Source organism: Corythoichthys intestinalis, chromosome 18 (genome assembly GCF_030265065.1).
Source record: "Corythoichthys intestinalis isolate RoL2023-P3 chromosome 18, ASM3026506v1, whole genome shotgun sequence".
NCBI classification, from domain to species: Eukaryota; Metazoa; Chordata; class Actinopteri; order Syngnathiformes; family Syngnathidae; genus Corythoichthys; species Corythoichthys intestinalis.
In genome coordinates, this window is record NC_080412.1 from 12,494,793 (window position 1) to 12,516,670 (window position 21,878).

Genomic DNA, 21,878 nt, shown 5'->3' on the forward strand with positions numbered 1-21,878 from the left:
AGTTCCAACTACCGCACATGTTTAACCATTCATGCTTGATAAGATACTAATTTAAAAATTCGGTTAATCATTGCCAGTCAGTTGTAAAACTGCGATATAACAGTTAAGAAACAAAGTGGCAGTAAAAGTACTCACATTTTGTACTTAAATTGGACTACAGAAAGTTAGAGACAGATTAAAGTCAATGTACTGCCAAACATAAATTAAAAAATGATGCTGACGCAGGCTTGAAATCTTCCAAATTCATGTGGGAAAATATGTTACAGACAGTCCAATAAAACCAAGTTTGAATTTAGAATTTTTTTGTACATGTACTTTGTTGCAAAACTAAAATGTCATCAGAAAAATTATTTCAAACGAAGAACAAAAATTAACAAAATGTTGGAATTTCACAACTACCTACTGAATCATCGTGTTACACAGCTGGTATATAGATACAAACATGGAGGGAAAAAAAGAACAATTTGAATGTAAAAAAAATAAAATAAAAAATAAGGCAAAAGCATATCCCCCTGGGTTGTGCTATCAGGTTGGTGGAGGTCATTTTGTATTATACAGAAAAACAGCTAAAATTATTTATTATTTGTTTACTACAACTTGGATTCTTTACTCTTATAATCCTTTATGTGTTCTTCTTCAGCTTCCATGTTTTCTTCCGTCTTTCCTTTTCGCCTGCAGAAATAATGAAAGAGAATTTTTCAATTTGGATGTTCTTTTCTGGAGAGGGATGTAAAACTCACCTGGATATGGTCTGCATTTGTGTTAGGGTCTCCGGCAAAGGTTTCCCAAAGGTCTCTGGCAGTAGGAGACAGAGAAAGGCTCCGGAAATGGCCAAAGCTCCCATTAGAATGTATGGCAGCGCCTTATAATATTGTCCTATTGTAGGACAAATCCACATTCTCATTCAGGTTCGTTCCTTTTCTGTCATTAAATTTAGGACGATTGGGAAATACAGTACTGACCGAGGTAGATGATGAAGGGTGAGATGATGGTCCCAATGCGTGCTGCCATGGAACAGCAGCCCATGGCCGTGTTCCTGATGACAGTCGGGAAGAGCTCTGAAGTGACTGCGTACACCACGCAGAAGGCCGCCGTCATGCCGAATTTGCCCAGCATCTCTAGCAGTACGGCAACCCACGGCTGATCTGTCCACAAACGACAAAACAAAACACACCACATATAAACTGTGTTTCCCTGCACAGGAAATTCCAAACCTCTGTTACCTATGGGAAGGAGATGGACGAGCAGGATCATGACGCCGCCCATCAGCAGGGTGGACGACTGGCACAGGCGGCGGTAGCAGAAGTGTAGGAGCAGCAGGGCGATCAGGTACGCCGGAACTTCTGTCACCGCTGAGAAGAAGGTATTGAGGTAGGGGTCGCCGTGCAGGTTTGACGTGTTGAGAATCAGAGCGTAGTAGCTGATGGTGATGATGAACCTGCGGGCCCGTCAATACATCTTCTATCATGTAATGTTAAACACTACTTTTAAAAATTTGGATGGTTGGGTAATTTAGTCAAATTTCAGGTGGACTGAAAATAACACAACTATTCTTACAGCTCATATTTCAGGTTCGTATTCGTTATCCATAATTGAGGTTCTGGCATATTATGGCTAATTGTATTTCGATGCCCCACTATGCTTTAAAGGGATCCACTGATAGAAAGACTTGTAGTTCTTAAATGATAAATGTTAGTACAAGTTATCATCATTTCATATTGAAACCCCTCTTGATGTTTTTGTTTTTGTGCAATTTGTAAAATTAGTTTAACTAGTAGGTCGCCATTTTTGTTGACGTCGCAGGGCGGTGACGTCACAGGGCCACGCTGCCAGAATCCACTTGTCACTCAAAAAAAAAAAAAAAAAAAAAGAAAAAAACATGTCACTCTTTAATTATGCAATGTAGTGATTTAAATACACCACAAAGTGTCAAAGGCGAGTTTTACATTAATTAGGGATCAAGCCAATGAGTGCGTTTTTTTTCCCTTGACTGACGCTGTAGTTTCTTTAATCCACAGTGGGAGAGAGAAAGGAGAGTGGACACAGGCATTCAGATTCGTAGCTCGGACCGCGCAGTTTATTGGCATAAGCTTCGTCAACTTTTTCACAACACACATAAGTATCATATAGTGAAAATACAACAAAACTGATACTCGTATCTCTCAAAAAAATGTCACCAAGAAGAAAAGTGCTTCAATCTGTATTACTAAGGCCCTATTCTCACACAGTTAACACAACAATGCAAAGAGAACTCGCATTCACAATCAAAATAGATGCGCAAAATACACATAAAACACTCAGACTTTGGTCAAAATATATTTAAAGGTTTTAGCAACTCCTTTAGCTCAATAAATACACTGGATGGCAATACTTAGTCACAATACACAAACTATGATGCTGGGAGCAATTTTCAGGAGTCTTGTGGAGACAACACTCAAATGAACGTGAATCACAATAGACCCAGTCAAAAAAAAAAAAACGAACAAAAAAAAAAACATGGCACTACGGTCAGTCGAGGGACAAAACGCACTCATCTGCTTGATGTCTTATTAATGTAAAACTCGCCATTGACACTTTGTTGTGTATTTAAATCACTACCTTACATATAGTGACTGTGAAGTACGGCAGCGTGGCCCTGTTATGTCACCGCCCTGCGACGTCAACAACAATGGCGAGCTACTAGTTCATTTTTTGATTCAAAATTTTACAAACTCTATTAAAACGAAAACATTAAGAGGGGTTTTAATATCATAATATTACTCGTACTAACATTTATCTCTTAAGAACTACATGTCTTTTTATCTGTGGTTCCCTTTAATAACGATAATGCTTATATAACAAATCCCAACCATCTTAGTTTGAAGACAATATAATGGTCAATAAGCATAACTGCTGTGGTAAGCTGTGACCCGCCCTTGTACAAAGGCAGAAGGCTTATACATTCACTTTGAAGGTAACATGCATGTTGGCCCAAAACCAATAGTGAAAAACCGATGTCTATTTTAGCCGATATCATTTTAAAAGGATTTTAACGGCCGATCGGACAACTGTAGATTTAATCCTTTCAGGGACAGTGGTCACTGCAGTTGCCACCTTTAACCCTTTATAAGGCTTTTTGGGTCATTTAAAATACCTTAAATGTTATACATTTTGCAACGCAAAGATCACTACCTGCAGAAACATTGTGTTTTTTTTCCTGTTCACTTTTTAGGCGCATAAAAGATGGACATACCACAGGATTGAACACAACAGCGTGATGGTGAATAGGTTGCAGCTGCGCAGAATGGAGCTAATGTTGTACTTCTTGTCTTTCGTCCTTTTTGCATCGTCAATCTGAAAAAAAAAAAAAACGTGATGTGTAACTTTAGAGATGAGCTGCCCAAGTTCGGTTCTGCTAGATGGCGCCAGATATCATTGAAGCAATGTTCTGTCATGACAAATCTCAGCTACTCTCCCCATTCGCGACGCTAGATGGCGCCAGATATCATTGAAGTGATGTTCTGTCATGACAGATCTCAGCTACTCTCAAGTTTAACTAGTTTGCATTATTCCATTACATTGTTTTTCCTTATTCAGATTTATTTCAAGACTACAGTTACAGTTAGACTTCACTTTGATGGTTAATGCAGTTATTGCAATTTTGTTGTTTTATCAGAATAGATTGGTTTATTTACATTTCAAAAACCAGAAGCCATTCATTTACGAATGTGATTGCACTTTAGTTTACATATTTAAATGTTCAGATATTAAGATTTGAATGAGGCAAAACAACATGCTTTTTCTCTCAAATATATTGTTATAATCATTTGTTTCGGATGTACTGTAATTATTTTCTGTATAAAAATTAAATTGGTGTTTAAAAAGTCTTTTTTCAAACGTGAGTCTTAAAAAAGAGGGGGTCGCCTTGTAATCAGGGCCGTCTTATATTCGGGCCAATACGGTAAATATTAAATTTCAAAATTTCTGTCACTGAAGATTTGCATCATAGCCTGCGACACACGCTTGACTGCGCTTGACAGTGACATTCCGTTATTCTCGTCGTATGATTGGCCAAGGAGTCAAAATGCTCTCCCATAAAATGCATGTTTAAAAATGAAACGTCTGTCACAACATACTTGCACAACTTTTTTCTCCTGTAACCATCGGCGATTTATATGAGGAAATTTTTCACTACTTAAAGACAGGAGAATCATCAGGACTCTCTCCTCAAAATGTCTCCAGGGCCGAAAGGCCCACATTCGAGAGAGACAGATGTGTGCGCACGTTTGCTCTTTTATATAACTAATATTTGTTAATAATACTCTGTGTGTGTGGTATCATCAATCGCTTTACATAAGCATTTTTAAATAGGCACTTTTAAGCGAACGCATTCAAGAACAACCGGACCATTTTTAAAACAGGCAGTTTATTGGAAAGCATTTCGACTCTTCGGCCAATCATATAGCGAGAATAACGAAACGTCACTGCCAAGCGCAGGCCCCCCGAGGGGATAGTGAGGGCGAGTGGATAGTGTACCTAATAATAAAGCGTGGAAAACCATTCAAAGTACACGAAGGACACATTCATCAACATATCAGAACACCTATTTGCAGACGTAATTAGACTATAATAATAAGACTATTTGCAGAGATAATAACAACCCCCCCCCCCCCAAAAAAAATGAAATCCTTAAAAAAAAAAAACATGTCCAGATAAGGGGCATGTTATGCACGTTCCATTTTGATGTTTTTCGAAACCTCAAAATAAAAATGACATCAAAAATCTGATTTCTTTATATATATAGTCTTTCTTTAATCTTAATGAAACAAGTCATTAATATTGTAATGAAGTTAAACTTGAGGTGGCATCATACAACAGAGTAGTCACATGGTGCATTGGATGCACTGCAGGGAAAATAAATATTAAATTATGAAGGCTCATTATGTGTTTTTAGCTGACTTAGTCATTTTAATAGTAGGCTAATATAGCTAATACAGATACATATAGCATCTGTTGCCGCCATTATTAGGCTTATTTAAGGCTTTTAATTTTTTGCGGCTCCAGACATATTTGTTTTTGGTTTGTTTTGGGTCTAATAATGCTTCTTTCAACATTTTGGGTTGCCGACACCTGCCCTAGGCACTTGCTATGATGTCACACGGCGGCCACTTGGAAGGCAGTGGGCGGAGGGGGAGTGAAAGACGTAAATGGAACACACTTGCCCTCGTTCACTCACATGCCAGACAAACATGGATCAACCACATGTTGCCAAGGTGGCGCTATACTACCTATTCCAAATTACACAAGCGATACTGAGACTCATGTCAATAAGACGGAGACGTATTGCACGCTGAATGGAAATACAGTTCCTGTCAGTTCCTGGGAAGCATTTTTAGAATTATCAATTTTGTAACAAATTTTATTTGGGTGATTCATTAGTTATGTATTTATTTGTCTTTACCTTATAATTTGTAGACAGATTTGTTGTTTAAATATGTTTAACCTGCTTTAGTTGATATTAGTTTTAGTTTCAAGCCCTCCCAACGGCATTTGATTGACAGACCATTCCTTTTGTTAAATGCAAAATAGAAAAGGCATTGTTTTTTCCTTTTGTTGTTTTTCGAAGACAAAAGTTAAACTCAATAAAAAATATATACTTTTATATTTTCATTTATTTGTCTTTATATTTAATAATCATGTACCTGTATTTTGGATTTTGGCACTCCTGTGATTCTATACGTTCTGCCATAGCTGCCACAGACAGTCTATTCTTTTTCTCTCTTTTTTTTTAACAGCAATGATGAATTTTACAATTCCAAAGGCAATTTGGTATAACATTCAAACACCTTGCTGGCCCCTTTATTCATTTTCTTCTTCTTTGGTGGTAAATAGACAGCAGCCAACTGTGCTTGAGCTTCATTATCACCACTACATTGACATATTTTCCGTGCACAGCACTGCAATGCATTGTGGGATATAGGGAGCTCTGACGTGACCATCGTTGTTGACTTGATCACTAAGCCCTTCAAAGGGTCGATCTCACCAAGTTCACTTTAGCTGTTCAGGGTTAGGGAAATGGAACAGAGCTTAAAGTGCGTATGACACCAAAAAGCATGTTTATTTCATATTTCACGCTGTGTTTAATGCCTCTGAATGAAATGGACCGCTTGGATGTGTGTGGAAGCGATCGTTTGGATACTCAATTTTTTAATCCCGCGCCATGAAAACGAGTAACTTCCGGTTCCGGTCTAGGGTTTAGGACGAATGTGAATGTGACGTCACCCGGGTCAGCATCTCACAATACAGCATTGCTTCGCAGCATGCAGATGTAGTGCGGATTCAGCTGATTTGGCGGATTAATTCGTTTATTTTTCGCATCACGCCAGCCAAACGGCTGCAGGCTTTTGTAGCTGCACCAGGGAGAGGCGTGTGAGCCTTTTTGGGTTTCAGAAAGTTCCCGTTCACCACGAGATCGGCCAGAATAAGTGTGCGACAACTGTGTGCAATCATCACCGAACTCTAGAGTTAGTTATGGTGTGCTGCAAGGATCGGTCCTCGGGCCCATCTTGTTTACGCTGTATATGCTTCCTCTAGGTAATATCATCAGAAAACATAGCATTAACTTTCATTGTTACGCTGACGACACACAACTGTATTTATCAATTAAACCTGAGCAGATCAGGCAAGTGGACAAACTAAGCACCTGCGTCCGAGATATAAATACCTGGATGAGCACTAACTATCTTCTGCTTAACCCTGAAAAGACAGAAGTCCTTATAATAGGCCCGAAAAGTGTGAGATACTCTTTAGCTGCACAGATAGTCAGTCTGGACAATGTAAGTGTAGCCTCCAGCACCACAGTTAAAAACCTAGGAGTTCTATTGAACCCTGACTTATCGTTTAAAGCTCACATTAAACAAACCTGCAGAACGGCCTTCTTTCACCTGCGCAACATAGCCAAAATTAGAAATATTTTATCTAAAAATGATGCAGAAAAATTAATTCATGCATTCATTACATCTAAATTGGATTACTGTAACTCCCTACCAGAGGTACTTTTTCGTTGTCTGTCATTTTGACTGACAGGGTCATAAAAATCCGGTCATAATCTATTTATACCCGTCACTTAAATTTTTAAAATGATAATAATGACAGATTCAATAGTATTTAGTTTTCATTCATTTTTAATTAATATTCTGTCCGAACAAGCTTAACAGAGAATCCACAACGTGCCATCACGCATCAAGCAGATGAATATGTAACTTTTTCTCCGCAGTGACAAAAACAGCTGACTGTGGCCCCATTGGGTAGGCTACATATGGAACAATATGTAACAATAGGTGAAATTAACAGTTCACCTGCTGTGGCCTGAACGTCTTTACATATGTCGCAAAACATTTTTCCATCCACCCTCCTCAGCCAGGAGAACTCCTGCTCCCACTGAACTCTGTACTCCCTCCTGACCTCCTTGCTGCCGCTTGCTCGTTCAGTAGTTGCCGAGGGCTGATTGCTTGTTTGTCCTTCATCCTCCACTGCATCAGTCCCTCTTTTTTCACCTCTTTTATCAACACCATCGTCGTTTTCGGGCTTTTTAAAGAAACTTCGGACACTCAGTTGCCTTGACATTTTTCCGAGTAAGGCCAACGACGTCATGCATCAAGAGAGACAATAGCTAATTAACATGCACACTCGCCACCCTGTGGTCTGGGGTGTGAATTGCAACCTGTCAAAATGACAGATGGACTTCAGTTTTTGCCGTCACCGTTTATAAAAAACAGTGAACGACGGAAAATATTCGGTTAACGCGACCCCTGCTCCCTACTTGCAGCTTCTCCTAAAAGTTCTCTAAAAGGTCGTCAGCTAGTCCAAAACGCAGCAGCAAGACTTTTAACAGGAACCAATAGAAGAGAGCACATAACCCCTGTGCTCCAGGCCATTCACTGGCTTCCAGTCGAGTTTAGAATTAAATTTAAAATCCTCCATCTTACATTTAAGACCATTAATGGGTTGGGGCCATCTTATCTCACCGATGCTCTGGTTCCATACCGCCCCAACAAAACACTCCGCTCTCAGAATGCAGGTCTACTGGTAGTTCCCAAGGTTTCAAAATGTACTGTCGGAGCTAAAGCCTATAGCCACCAAGCCCCTGTTTTATGGAATCAGCTTCCAGCTAATATTAAAGAAGCCGAGACAGTCCTCACATTTAAGATTAGATTAAAAACGTTCCTATTCGACAAAGCTTATGGTCAGGCTAGTTGAAGTCTGAGTAGACTCACAGTTTCGTCTAAGCTGCACTAGAAGCTATAATGCTGGGGGAAGTACAGCCACTGAGTTCTATCTCCTTTTTCTCACTCTACCTACCACTTGTCTTACTTTATTTCTATTTTCCAATGTTAATATCTAGTTGTGTAGTCTCTTCATCACTAGTCACCAGGTGTCCCCTTTCCCCCCTGCCGTGTGACATGATCCTGGGTAGTTTTGAGTGATTTTTCGCTTCGAAAGCCGAGAATAAGACTGAAACATCACTCGGTTCGGGGTAGCATGTTGGCTAACTGTCACGCCTCCTGGTTTGTTTACACTATCCAAAGCAGGAAAGGGAATGATAAAAAATCATGTGGCATAAAATATAGTTTGGGAGGTGCAAGAAGTAGACAGTTCTGACCATTATGAAGTAATTTTGCCATGTGGTACTGAATAAATGCATTTTTAATATTTCAAATTCCATTTAGCACAAGACTGTTATTTGTCATGACCATACCATTTATTTAGCAATTGGGGAAAAATACTTCGATAGAAAGAATATCCTTTAAAAATATTGGAGTAGAGAGACTGAAACAATGACATTTTTCGGCTCTCTTCGTCGCATTTTCATTGTTCTGAATAATTCCCACTCGGGTTGTTCCGATCATGTTTTTTTGCTCCAGATCCGATCCCGATCGTTTTAGTAGTATCTGCCGATCCCAATATTTCCCAATCCGATTGCTTTTTTTTGCTCCCGATTCAATTCCAATCATTCCCGATAATTTTTCCCAATCATATACATTTTGGCAATGCATTAAGATAAAAATGAATAAAACTTGGACGAATATATACATTCAACATACAGTACATAAGTACTGTATTTGTTTATTATGACAATAAATCCACAAGATGGCTTTGACATTATTAACATTCTTTCTGTGAGAGGGATCCATGGATAGAAAGACTTGTGACTTTGTATATTGTGACTAAATATTGCCATCTAGTGTATTTGTTGAGCTTTCAGTAAATGATACTGTAGCCATGCCCAAATGCATGATGGGAAGTGGAACCATGACTGTGCGTAGTGCTACCAATTGATATATCTTCTCTGCGTTGGGAAATAACATAAGGTGTTAAGAGAAAGATCAATTGCTACGTTTGTTACCCCACATTGCTTCCCATGATATTTCATATCGTAGAGAGAGGGATTGTAAGGCTTTAGCCAATTAAAAAAAGGCTCCAAATGCTGCCAAAATTCACTCGACTCATTTTACGCTGCCTCTTATCTCTCTATATAAGTAAAACGGCACCATTACAGATTGAGCGCGACAATGCGTGAGTGGGTTGTGCAACGCATGCATTAATTGCGTTAAATATTTTAATGTGATACATTTAAAAAAAAAAAAAATTACCGCCGTTATCGGGATAAATTTGATAACCCTACCTTAAGCCTAAACTAAATACTCTGGATGAGTGTAACATATTATGTCTGTAACATTAAATACAATTAGAAAACGATTTAATTAAAAAATATATATATATTAAAAAAAGGCATGGCCGATATTTTTTTGCCGATTCCGATACTTTGAAAATGACGTGATCGGACCCGATCGATCGGTAATTCCTGCTCAATGGGCTGAATTCTAAATCAGATAATACCATGACCCTGCCGACGTCATTCTCCTGTTGGGGATGATAGAGCCCTATAATGGTGGGCGTGGCTATACGGCAGATTAAAAGATTGTTGTATATAGTCGAATCGCCTCAAAATATGATTGTAATTCACATAATAGTGCTATTTAGGACTTTTTTTTTTATCCTGTCGTAGGCACTTTAAGTTGCCCCATTTGGCCACCCGTATGAAGAATTTCTGGAGGGGCCACTGATTTGGAATAGGCAGTATAGCGCTACTCCAACACCTTGTGGTTGTTCCATAAGTTTCTTGACTGTGAGTGAACGAGGGCAGGTGTGTTCCATTTACGTCTTTCGTTCCCACTACGCCCGCTTTCCATCCACCCTCGAAGTGGCCTCCGTGTGACGTCACTGCAAGTGCATAGTGCACGTGAGCTCGGGCAACTCCAACCGTGATTGGAACGCAGCCGTTGTGTTTATTTTGAATTAGCTCAAAGTTTAAATGTAGAGTACAGTATACCTCCGCCTCTGTGAAAATGGCTGGCGGCGTGGCAATCTTATTCATCCTGGCAGCGTCCTTCAGGATGGCCTCAGCCTCTTCTACTCTGCCCTGAGAAACCAGCCAGCGTGGCGACTCGGGTATAAACCTTGTAAAGTTGGTGGATATTAGTAAAAGGTTGTTACATCACAGTGGAGTGGAGAGCTTGTCATGTTGCGCATGGAAACTTACCACCATAGAGGTATGTATATCAGTCCGCTGGCGGCCATGGGGATGAGAAGCAAACGCCAGGAGCGCAGGAAGTAGGCCACAGGCGGCATGATCATGTATCCTATAGCCGAACTCATGAAAACCCCCAGCGAACAGAAGACCACACGAGCTTTGGGACTCAGGATTTCAGTTCCTACGGACAAAACGCACAACAACTCACCATGAAACATTCGAAATGAATACGAAATGAAATGTAGTTTAAGAACTTCAATCTAGACGTTAATTAAATCACCCAGCACAAAGGCAATGATGTAATTGGAGAACCCGCCAGCACCCGCCAGAAAGAAGGTGAATGTGAAAAGCTCCCAGCTGTTTGAGAATATCTGTGCAGTTATTGCCACCGTCTGGAGGGCCATCATGGTGAATAGCGCTGGCTTCCTTCCATATCTGTTCATTTGAAAAAGAGAAATGTCCTTGTTTTTGGATTGACACTTGAGTGCACCTAAAGCTGCAAACGTCACATTTCTCCCACCTGTCTGACAACTGGCCTGAGATGAAGGCCCCCACCAGTACGCCCAGGTAGTGGATGGAGGTGGACAGCGGAATTTTGTGTGCCTCCTCACAAACAAGATCCCACTGAAGAGGGTGCACTTGTTAACATTTTGTTACCAAAAATATATTCAAAGAGACAGAACATTGTCATCATTGACTGTCAGATCTCTTAGTTCAAAAGGATTGGACATTCATTACTGATGTTATCGATAATAAGTACTGTAATATCTCATGCTGTTGTGAAACACAGGAGTGCCAAAATTAAAAATAAATAAATAAATGAATAAATGAATGAATGAATAAATAAATATAAAGAGAAATAAATATATAAATAAATGAATAGGTAAATAAATGAATGAATAAATAAATATAAAGAGAAATAAATATATAAATAAATAAAAAATATAACGGTATACTTTGACATTGACATTTACTTTTGGTCATTAACAACCACAATCGGAAAAAACAATGACAATATTTTTCATTGACTTTTACTTTCTGTCATTGAACACCACAAACGGAAAAAACAATGACAATTGTATTTTTTGCCTTTGCCTTTTCTGTTTGGCTTCTACATTGTCATTGTCATTTGTCGATCGCCTTTCCTCTTTGGGGAATGTAAATGGCAAATGCGCAGAGAAACGGTCTGTCAATCAAATGACGTTGGGAAGGGCTTTCCAACCAGGAATAATAGTCGATAACTGATTATTCCTGGTTTAACTTTCCGCACATGCGCCGTACGGCTACCCAAGCGCGACCGCAGCTGTTTTGTGTGACTGCACTTCCTCCAATGTCATCATGATTATAAACGCGAAGATTCTGACATAGAAAATAATTATTCTTTGAATGGTCTGGCATGTGTGTCGAATAATATATTTTATAATATTTTTTTTACCGGTCTAGAAAAATGCATTTCTATCGTTAAATCTATCACGTAAAAAGTCTATCCATATCCATATCTATCCAGTCAAGTCAAGTCAATGAAAAATATTGTCATTGTTTTTTCCGTTTGTGGTTGTTAATGACCAAAAGTAAATGTCAATGTCAAAGTATACCGTTATATTTTTTATTTATTTATATATTTATTTCTCTTCATATTTATTTATTCATTTATTTACATATTCATTTATTTATTTATATATTTATTTCTTTTTATATTTATTTATTTCATTCATTTATTTATTTATTCATTTATTTTTTATTTTGGCACTCCTGTGACTCCATAGAAACAGAGGTACAGTATCTGAATGTATAACGTAGTCAGTTGATGTTGCTAAAGGCCTGTAAAAACGCTGACCTTTTTTTTGGTCATTTAAAAAACTTAGCCTAATAAAGATTGACATTCACATATGAGGACATCACATTTTGAGTCATGTTGGCCGCAATATTAAGGTTTATTGTGGCCTACATGACTTAAATTGTGATATCTACATTCTGTAAGTGGATGTCAGGTCTCAATATATGATTCAAGCATCTTTTTTTTTTTTTTTTTAATAGATAAACGAAGTTATAAGATCATGAAATGTTAGTAAAAACAAATTAAAATGAAATAAAAACAGAAATACATTCATGTTATGCTCACAAAAACACGTTGATGGATAAAATCACAATAACATAACTTTTTTTTTTTTAAAGAAGATAACGTACTCTATTTTCTGTTTTGATTTTTAAAAAATGAAATTCACTTTTTTTTAAATTTTTTTTAAAGAAAACAAGAATATTTACTATTCACTCCTCGTTTGCCATTGACAACTAGAGACGTTCAACTCACTTAAATTGGGAGGACTGGCAGAGAATGTTCATGTCTCATAGCCTTTGACGGAGTTAAATGTCTAATCCATTTTGAATGGGAGAGCCAAATGAAGATTAAGTTCAATGGGTTTAATGAGTGCAAGAGAAAGAGTTAGTTATGCTTTTACATGTTGCCTTGATTTGCCTTCCAAAACACAAGCTGTTTTTGTCAACGTTAAATGTATAATTATTACGATTTTATTCTGCGGTCAAAGCATCATTCTGCATCAAGTTATAAGTCAATACCCTCCTTGGCCACGAACATCTTTCAAATTATCCTCACAAATAGGCATAGGCCTTCTAGATCACCTCAGAAGCAATGGTCGACTGGTAGATGTCTTTGCTGTACGTCCAGCCGTCCAGGCAGGTCTCTAAAGGAATATCAGTCACATTGACTCCAACATTGGGGACAACCCCATTCTGAGAATAGTTCTTGACCAGCTCTAAGTTGAGCCTGGAGCAAGACCTAGGTCTCTCCGCGCCTTCATCCATGACCGACAGGTTTCTCCACACCTGGCTGATGTTGGCGTTCTCTGGGATGTGGCAGTGGTGAAGCGGCGTGTCTGCGACAAATACGATGTAGATGCCGATGAAGCCATTGGGGTAGATGCTGATGGCCAGGGCAAAGAAAATCCTACGCTGAAACGCTCCCCATTGTCCCAGAAAGGAAGTGATGGTGTCGTAATCTCGGAGTTTCAAGTCACCCATATTTAAACTTGTAGCTGAATGAAAAACGATCGGGCAAAAGGCCTCTGAGACCAAAAATAAACCGACCTAAGGAGGTCTCATCCGTTAGTGGGGGTTTCGCAGTAACCGTCAAGTCTGCACTGTCTACTGAAATGGATGAAAAATGCCTCTGTCTGTAAGGAACGGACCTTGGCAATCTCTAGGATAACATGTTAATTATTAACTAGTCATTTTACAATTTTCATCAATCATTTTCTCATTCTTGGCAACTTTGTCATTATAAGACAATTAAAATGAATGCAATGAGGTCTTTATGGTGTATATTTTTTTGTGTTTCTTATGGGGCACTTTTTCAATGGTACTATGACCAGGTCAGTAAGAGCATTGTTGCCATGCATTTGAAATCTACAAGTAGTTCAAAAAGTTCATGGATGCTTGGTGGAACAGTCCAATTCTGACCTAAAATCATGGTCCACAAGTCAAACAAATATCTGAAATTCAAAACAAAACTTGATAAGATTGGAGAGAAAAATTGCAAACCACAAATAAGGCTTAGTTTCAGTCATACAGTTGGGTTGAACCACGAATAGCAGACAGCTGAACAGATAAAACTGTAATCTGATGACAGTGACTCAGTGTTGGCAACACTGCAGAAGCTAATTATTGTTGGTGAGCTATCTGTGCTCAGAAATGGTCTTGCACCTTGTTACTTTATGAAAACTGAGATTCTCCATTTGGCTTTATTTACACATGCACTAATTATAGATTAGTGAGGTATCCATGCATTTTGACATCAAACACAAATGGAAAGTTTTACAAAATTGTGATCAAAATGCAAATCAGATGGCATCAAGCTATTTAAGAATAGCGTTTTCAGATTTCAAGTAAAAAGAAGAGAAAAGCCTTAGTCTTTGACACACAAAAAAGTGAATCACTGCTACTTGAGAAGCTACACAATAATGCTTTGCAGGTCACTTTTGGCTTCATTTTGCTTTTGCGGGTGTCCAATCCCGCCATTTCTAGCATTTTTCTTCTCTTTGGTTCCACGGCACAACCTGAAGAGAGAGCTGGTTAGCCTGGTAACGACAAAAAAGATGCTCTATGTATCTTGGCTCCTTGGAATCTCTTGTGAATTGTTTTCAAATTTGCCATACCCTTGCCATTCCTGCATCTGTTCCAGAGTTTCTGGAAGGTCTTTGTTCAACGTCTCTGGAAGGAAGATGTTGACCACAGAAGAAGCGATGGTAAGACTTCCCATAAGAATGTACGGCAGAGCCTTATTGTACGTCCCTGCAAATGGAAAATGTAGAATCTGCGTTCGAAAGGCTAACAAATACAGTCGGATAATAATGGTCATACCTAAATAGATGACGTAGGGAGCTGTGATGCTTCCGATACGAGCTGCCGACGAGCATATTCCCATGCCGAGGTTCCTGAGCACTGTAGGGTAGACCTCAGCCGTATAGATGTAGACGATGCCGAAGGCCATGGTGAAGCCAAACTTGCCAGTCATTTCCAGAGCTAAGGCCACATACTCAAGACCTGAGCGACAGAGAGAGAGACCCAAAATTTCCTTCATTAATCCCTAAAAGTTAGGAGCACAGTGGACTACTACAATACAGTGGGGCAAATAAGTATTTAGTCAACCACTAATTGTGCAAGAAATTGTGCCAGAAATAACATTGTTTGATTTTTAAAGAATTTATTTGCAAATCATGGTGGAAAATAAGTATTTGGTCAATCTCAAAAGTTCATCTCAATACTTTGTTATGTACCCCTTGTTGGCAATAACGGAGGCCAAACGTTTTCTGTAACTCTTCACAAGCTTTTCACTAAAGATGCACCGATACCGATACTAGTATCGGCAGGGGGCGCCGATCCGGCCGGAAATGGTGGTATCGGTATCGGCGAGTACCAACAAAGACGGCGCCGATACCATTTACCGGTCCATTATTATAACATTTGACCACAGCCTTTTTCTCCTCCTGCCGCTCACTACACTCTGTCTCTGTGTTGTGTGATGACACGTGAACACCAAGCAGCTATGCTATTGGCCTGCTCCAGACCAATGAGAGCGGGCCAATAGCCACTCCTGACCAATCAAAAGGGGGCTTTTTCATATGGACGAAAAACAAACCAGGAAATATGGCGGCGCCGCGGCGGTCGGGAAATATTTCCAAATAGAAATCCCGTCGATTAAAATCAATGGCTGCACGCAAGATTTGCGGCCTGAAAGTTTGGAGATGTGGAGTTAAATCGGCCAGTTTCAATACCTCGAACTTGATAAAACATTTGAAGACGAAACGTGAACGAACACGAGTTTGAGCCTGCAAGAGCAGGACTGCTATCCAGGCAGTGAAGAACGCCGCTGGACCGGAGCAACAATCTCTGGTCAGTTCACTTCGTCTACTTTACTTTTATTGTCTTTTACTGAAAGAAATGCCGCAGTAATTTGGGAAGTGTTTCCAAAGTATTGTTGCCACCTTTTAGAAATAGAAATAAGGGACTCCCACCTCCCGAAAAAAAGGAGAGACGGGATGCTGTGGTCAATTATTATTACTTATAATTGTTAGCGTCCGCAAATGCGGAAACAAGGTTGAACCGCGAAGCAGACAACAAGCGGGGGATACATAAAAGGGTTTAATGATTGCAAACAAAAAATAACACGCGATCGCGGGAGAGTAGAAATAACAAAAGGAGTCCGTGACAGCAGGTCGACGGACAAACTAAGACGATAGGCAGCGGTTACAAACGAGAGCAGCACATTAACAGAAAAACCCAATGCAGGGGCATAACAAGCAAATGTAGCGAGATTATTGTGCCAGATGTCAAATAGCGATCAGCAAGGCAAATATCTCGGCAGCCTTCTCTGAGATCACCCGTGCTTAAATGCTACGTTGATGAGCCTGCATTGGATTCAAGTGCCACGCCCCCACGCCCAGCAACAAAACACAATCTAACCAGCAGCAGAATGTGACAATAATTTCATGAAAGTTGCACTGTTTGGACTTTGAGAGGTTTAAAAAAAGTTTATTCAGTTCATTCAGAGTTTATTATTATGAATTTATTTTTACTTTCTTACTGTTGGGCTAGTATTATACATGTTTTATTATTTCACAAATTTAGCACTATTTTGGCCTTTGAGAGCGGAAGGTTTATTCAACTATTGTCTACTAGGGTTTAGTGTACTTTTTCCTATTTTGCAAAGGTAAGCAACAGCCTGACAAAGCCTTGATAGCAATGATTTCACATCCAATTATGTAGCTCTTTGGAAAAAAAAAAAAATTAAGAAAAAAAAAAAAAAAATATATATATATATATATATATATATATATATAAAATCGGGGTGGTATCGGTATGGTATCGGTATCGGCCGATACTGCACAGCCAGGTATCGGTATCGGTATCGGGGCCAAAAAATGGTATTGGTGCAACACTACTTTTCACACACTGTTGCTGGTGTTTTGGCCCATTCCTCCATGCAGAGCTCCTCTAGAGCAGTGATGTTTTGGGGCTGTCGTTGGGCAACACGGACTTTCAACTCCACAGACTTTCTATGGGGTTGAGATCTGGAGACTGGCTAGGCCACTCCAGGACCTTGAAATGCTTCTTACGAAGCCACTCCTTTGTTGCCCTGGTTGTGTGTTTGGGATCATTGTCATGCTGAAAGACCCAGCCACGTCTCATCTTCGATGCCCTTGCTGATGGAAGGAGATTTTCACTCAAAATCTATCGATACATGGCCCCATTCATTCTTTCCTTTACACAGATCAGTCGTCCTGGTCCCTTTTGCAGAAAAACAGCCCCATAGGATGTTTCCAGCCACATGCTTCACAGTGGGTATGGTGTTCTTCGGATGCAATTCAGTATTCTTTCTCCTCCAAACACGAGAACCTGTGTTTCTACCAAAAAGTTCTATTTTGGTTTCATCTGACCATAACACATTCTCCCAGTCCTCTTCTGGATCACCCAAATGCTCTCTAGCGAACCGCAGACGGGCCTGGACGTGTACTGGCTTTAGCAGGGTGACACGTCTGGCAGTGCAGGATTTGAGTCCCTGGCGGCACATTGTGTTACTGATACTAGCCTTTGTTGCTGCGGTCCCAGCTCTCTGTACGTCATTCACTAGGTCCCCCTATGTGGTTCTGGGATTTTTGCTCACCGTTCTTGTTATCATTTTGACGCCACGGGGTGAGATCTTGCATGTAGCCCCAGATCGAGGGAGATTATCAGTGGTCTTGTATGTCTTCCATTTCCTATAAATTGCTCCCACAGTTGATTTTTTTACACCAAGCGTTTTACCTATTGCAGATTCAGTCTTCCCAGCCTGGTGCAGGTCTACAATTTTGTCTCTGGTGTCTGGTGTATTTTCCACTCTAATTTGGAAATACGTTCTTTAAAAATCAAACAATGTGATTTTCTGTTTTTTTTCCACATTCTGTCTCTCATGGTTGAGGTTTACCCATGTTGACAATTACAGGCCTCTCTAATCTTTTCATGTAGGAGAACTTGCACAATTGGTGGTTGACTAAATATTTATTTGCCCCATTTTATGTCAGGATTTGGCCTGTTTCTGTCCAGGGGACAAACATCAGCCTATCTGAGGTCCTTTGCTACAAGATTATCATGTGAAATGAGGTGTGTTAAGACTGAATTTGTCCAAAAAGACTCAGGGACAAAAGTCTTAATGGACCTGTAACACTTAACAGTTATCTGCAAAAGTACACCCAAAGGAATCTACCAGTCTGTTTTAGCAAGAAGTTTTTGTCCTGGTGATTTTGAGGAGTATGCTTTTGACTTACTTGCTGGGATGAACTGGATGAGCAGCAGGACTCCTCCACCGATGACCAGAAAGGTGGACAGTAGAGCTCTTCTGGGACATCTCTTCAGGAGCCACGTGGATACAACATAGGCAGGTACCTCGGAGGTCGCTGACAGGAAACAGTTCATGAAAGGGTTTCCACTGAGGTTGGAGGTGTTCAGGGATAAACCGAAATAGCCCACATTGATGGCCATCCTGATTTGGATAAAATGGAAAATTCAGCTACTCTAATTTAAACTGGTCTAGTGCTCATTGGTCCATTTTTTAAAAACGCTTACCACAGAACAAGACACATCAGTGTGATGCATCTAATGTTCCTGAATCTCAGGACATCCAGCATGGTGTACGTCTTACTCGGAGGCAGTGACTGGAGATGCAACAAGAAACAAATACAACAACTATCACCGACAACACTCGATGCCCGTGGCATGGGGAGTCGCAAGTGTTGCCACAGAGAAACTACACCTCAGTTTCTTTGAAGATAACAAGTGGTGCCTCGACTTTGTTCTTCCGAGCGGCCTCTCTTACGATGGCTTCGGCCTCCGCCACTCTTCCCTGAGTTATTAACCAACGGGGTGATTCTGGGATGAACCTGCAAGCATACATCTAGTACCTAAGACTTTGAACCCCAGTTGCCTTTTGAGTATGGCGAGTAGCGTACCACCAGAGAGGGAGGTACACCACAGAGGTAGCTGATAAAACTGCGAGGAGGGTTCTCCACTCCCTGATGGCATACGCGATCCACGGCAGCACCATGTAGCCAATGCAGTAGAAGAGGAACGCTCCGAGCGTCGTGAAGATCACACGTAATGTCTTGCTCAACAACTCTGTTCCTATCCAGGAAGTAAAAAAATATATGCTGACTCCACTTGTTCAGACACATGGTGAGACGTACAAGATCGTACCGAGTACAAAAGCAGAAATGTAGAGTGAAATCTGGGAGGCTCCAACCAACAGGAAAGTGATGCAAAACATCCTCCATGACTGGGAGAAAGACTGTAACAGGACTGAAATGCACTGAGCTCCAAGAGAGAGAAAAACAATTTTCTTCCTTCCAAATCTAAAGGAGAGAAACAATAGTGATTGATTTGATGGCCAAATGTTTCCAAAAACTGACTTCAAATACTGACTTCTCATCCACCCAACCATTCCTGACATCCAAGTTCTTATACCCCCATCTTCACAGATCCTAAAAGTCCTTTGAAGATAAAACTACGAAAACTCCTTTCAAGATTCTATTTGAAAGTCTTTCAGGATTATATCCTCTCCGTCTTTTCTTGCCAGACTCTTAATTCTAGAATAACGATAAGAGATGGTGTTGCACCGAAACCAATTTTTGGTTCCTAATACCGATTCCGACACCAAGATGTGTGGTATTGGCCGATCCGAATACTGTATTAGTTGCCTGCCCTCTTCAAATCGATTGAATGTCTACTAGTGATAAAGTCATAAAAATTCACAGCAGAAGGATGGTTGGATCATGGTATGTGCGTAGCTGGCGGCCATCTTGGGTAGGGCGATCTAGATCTTATTTCCTAGTTCTTATTTCTGAGTACTCTCCAATACCGATGATGTCATTTTAGGGTCGTATCAGTAACGAAACTGGTGAAACACTTGTAAGAGATTACTTTCAAGATACAGGGCACTTAAACGGTTTATTCTTGGTAGTTGAGAACTGGAGGGTAATGGATCAAATGAATGGATGATTTATCGTTTTTTATTGTAGTTTAAATTCACACAAGTTATAAAACACAAGACTGCCTGCCGTTTGTGCCGTCCTTTCGCACTCCTTGACCCTGCAGCTGGCGACAACAACGGCTTGTTGCCTCACATGTTGGTGGGGGAATGTGCGGGGTTACACTGTAGGGGTTTTACAGCTGGAAAAGAAGTATATTGAGAACAAAAGTGTACACTTCCAAATATCTAAAAAAAAAAAAACAAAAAAAAAACCGTACTTACTCATTGTTACCTCAAAGTCATTGAAACATTTTAAGACAAATTATATCGATGCATACCTAAACCATAGATGGCGCTATGCTGTCGGACATGTGTAACAGTTCCAGACCACAATGTGCCCAAAACTCACAATATCTGGATTTCCCTCCCTGCATGCTTTAAAAGTTTAAACTGAGCTAATCATTACAAATAAAATACCTGTCAGAAAGCTGGCCTGAGATCAGCGAGCCAATGAGATATCCCACGAACAAAGTAGAGGAAGCAAAAGGAACTTTCCACTGGTCGTCACAGACCAGGTCCCACTGCAAAGACACGTGTAAATTCTTCCCACGGACTTGACATTGTTGTCGTTAGAATGGGATACCAACCTCAGTGACTATGTTGGTTTGGTAAACGTCTTTGCTGTAGCTCCAACCGTCCAAGCAGCCTTCCTGCTCTAGGCCTGTGAGGTCAACGTCTGTCCCTGGAGCATATCCCTCTGCTGAGAGGTTCCGGACCAAGTCCAACTTGTAGCGCAGACACTGGCTGCGTACCTCTTGGCCGTCTACCTCAGTGACGGGAATGATGGCTTCCTGCCACGCCGTCGTGAGGTTGACATCCGGGACGAGGCAGTGGTGCTCGGGGGCTGCCCCTACAAAGACGATGTAGAGCCCGTTGAATCCGGTGGAGACGAAGATGGTGTTGAGAAGCATAAATGTCGTCCAAAAGTGCGGACCCGTTTGGCCCAAGAAGGCTGTGTCTTTGTTATAGTCACCCATGTAGGATGGTGCATGTACTGTGGTGACTCTCAATCACTGAGTAGGACCACAGTGGGCCAGTGAATCCCCTCAGCCCCAGCAGAGCATTAAACCCCCCTTTCAAGGCAAACCCGCGCTCGTCTACCCCTTGGGAAAACAAAAAGGACTCATGAGGAGGAGAGGAAATAATTTACCCCGACACATCCCGTCGACCGTCTGATTCGATTTTAATGATCAAACACTTGAAAAAAAGTGTAGTCCATCTGCTCTAACCCCATCCCACCACCATGGCCACTCGCACAGCAGTGGGACACCGTTTTTTCCAGACAACATTCCAAACTTTTAAATACCCTTAAGAACTGCACGTGCTTGTACTCTAAATGGCGCTAAGTAGCTTTCAAGCAACCAAAAGAGCTGTGATTTAAGGCCACGCCCAGCGAGACACTACATCAAAGTTCAGGAGAGTTTTTTGCTTAATTGTTAACATGCATGTGTTAATGTGAAACACTTAGTAGGAGGACAAGGGGGAAAATATTTTGGCAAACCTTGGGACAAAGGTACTAAATTCTATGAAAGTCTTTTCCTGCCGTTAAAAAAAAGTTTGCAAACTTGGTTTTTCCGCCAGTGGATAAGGGCTTCGGCCAGAAGCACCAAAGCCACAAGTTGCAATGGGACAAAAATTTACATCATACCTTCATAAAGGAATGGATTAGATTCCCGTTGAGTGCAGCAACATCTATAGATCTGCAAAAGAAACATTCAAACGTTGCTT

The 21,878-nt window shown here is 40.4% G+C and overlaps 2 protein-coding genes across 2 annotated transcripts; both read right to left on the minus strand.

Moving 5' to 3' along the window:
- Positions 1–533: 533 nt before the first annotated feature.
- On the minus strand, positions 534–13,735 carry LOC130906536 (solute carrier family 22 member 4). Its single transcript, XM_057820978.1, has 10 exons — positions 13,214–13,735; positions 11,094–11,197; positions 10,854–11,008; positions 10,583–10,754; positions 10,373–10,499; positions 3,233–3,333; positions 1,224–1,438; positions 963–1,145; positions 741–876; positions 534–672 (listed from the first exon to the last, which is right to left on the minus strand). The coding sequence occupies exons 1-10, from the start codon at positions 13,610–13,612 to the stop codon at positions 591–593; spliced, it is 1,674 nt and encodes a 557-aa protein (XP_057676961.1). The 5' UTR covers positions 13,613–13,735; the 3' UTR covers positions 534–590.
- Positions 13,736–13,939: 204 nt separating this feature from the next.
- On the minus strand, positions 13,940–21,384 carry LOC130906609 (organic cation/carnitine transporter 2). Its single transcript, XM_057821103.1, has 10 exons — positions 20,738–21,384; positions 20,568–20,671; positions 19,319–19,473; positions 19,075–19,246; positions 18,879–19,005; positions 18,692–18,780; positions 18,394–18,608; positions 14,951–15,133; positions 14,746–14,881; positions 13,940–14,667 (listed from the first exon to the last, which is right to left on the minus strand). Exons 1-10 carry the CDS (start codon positions 21,125–21,127, stop codon positions 14,541–14,543), a joined length of 1,698 nt encoding a protein of 565 aa, XP_057677086.1. The 5' UTR covers positions 21,128–21,384; the 3' UTR covers positions 13,940–14,540.
- Between the last annotated feature and the right edge of the window lie 494 nt (positions 21,385–21,878).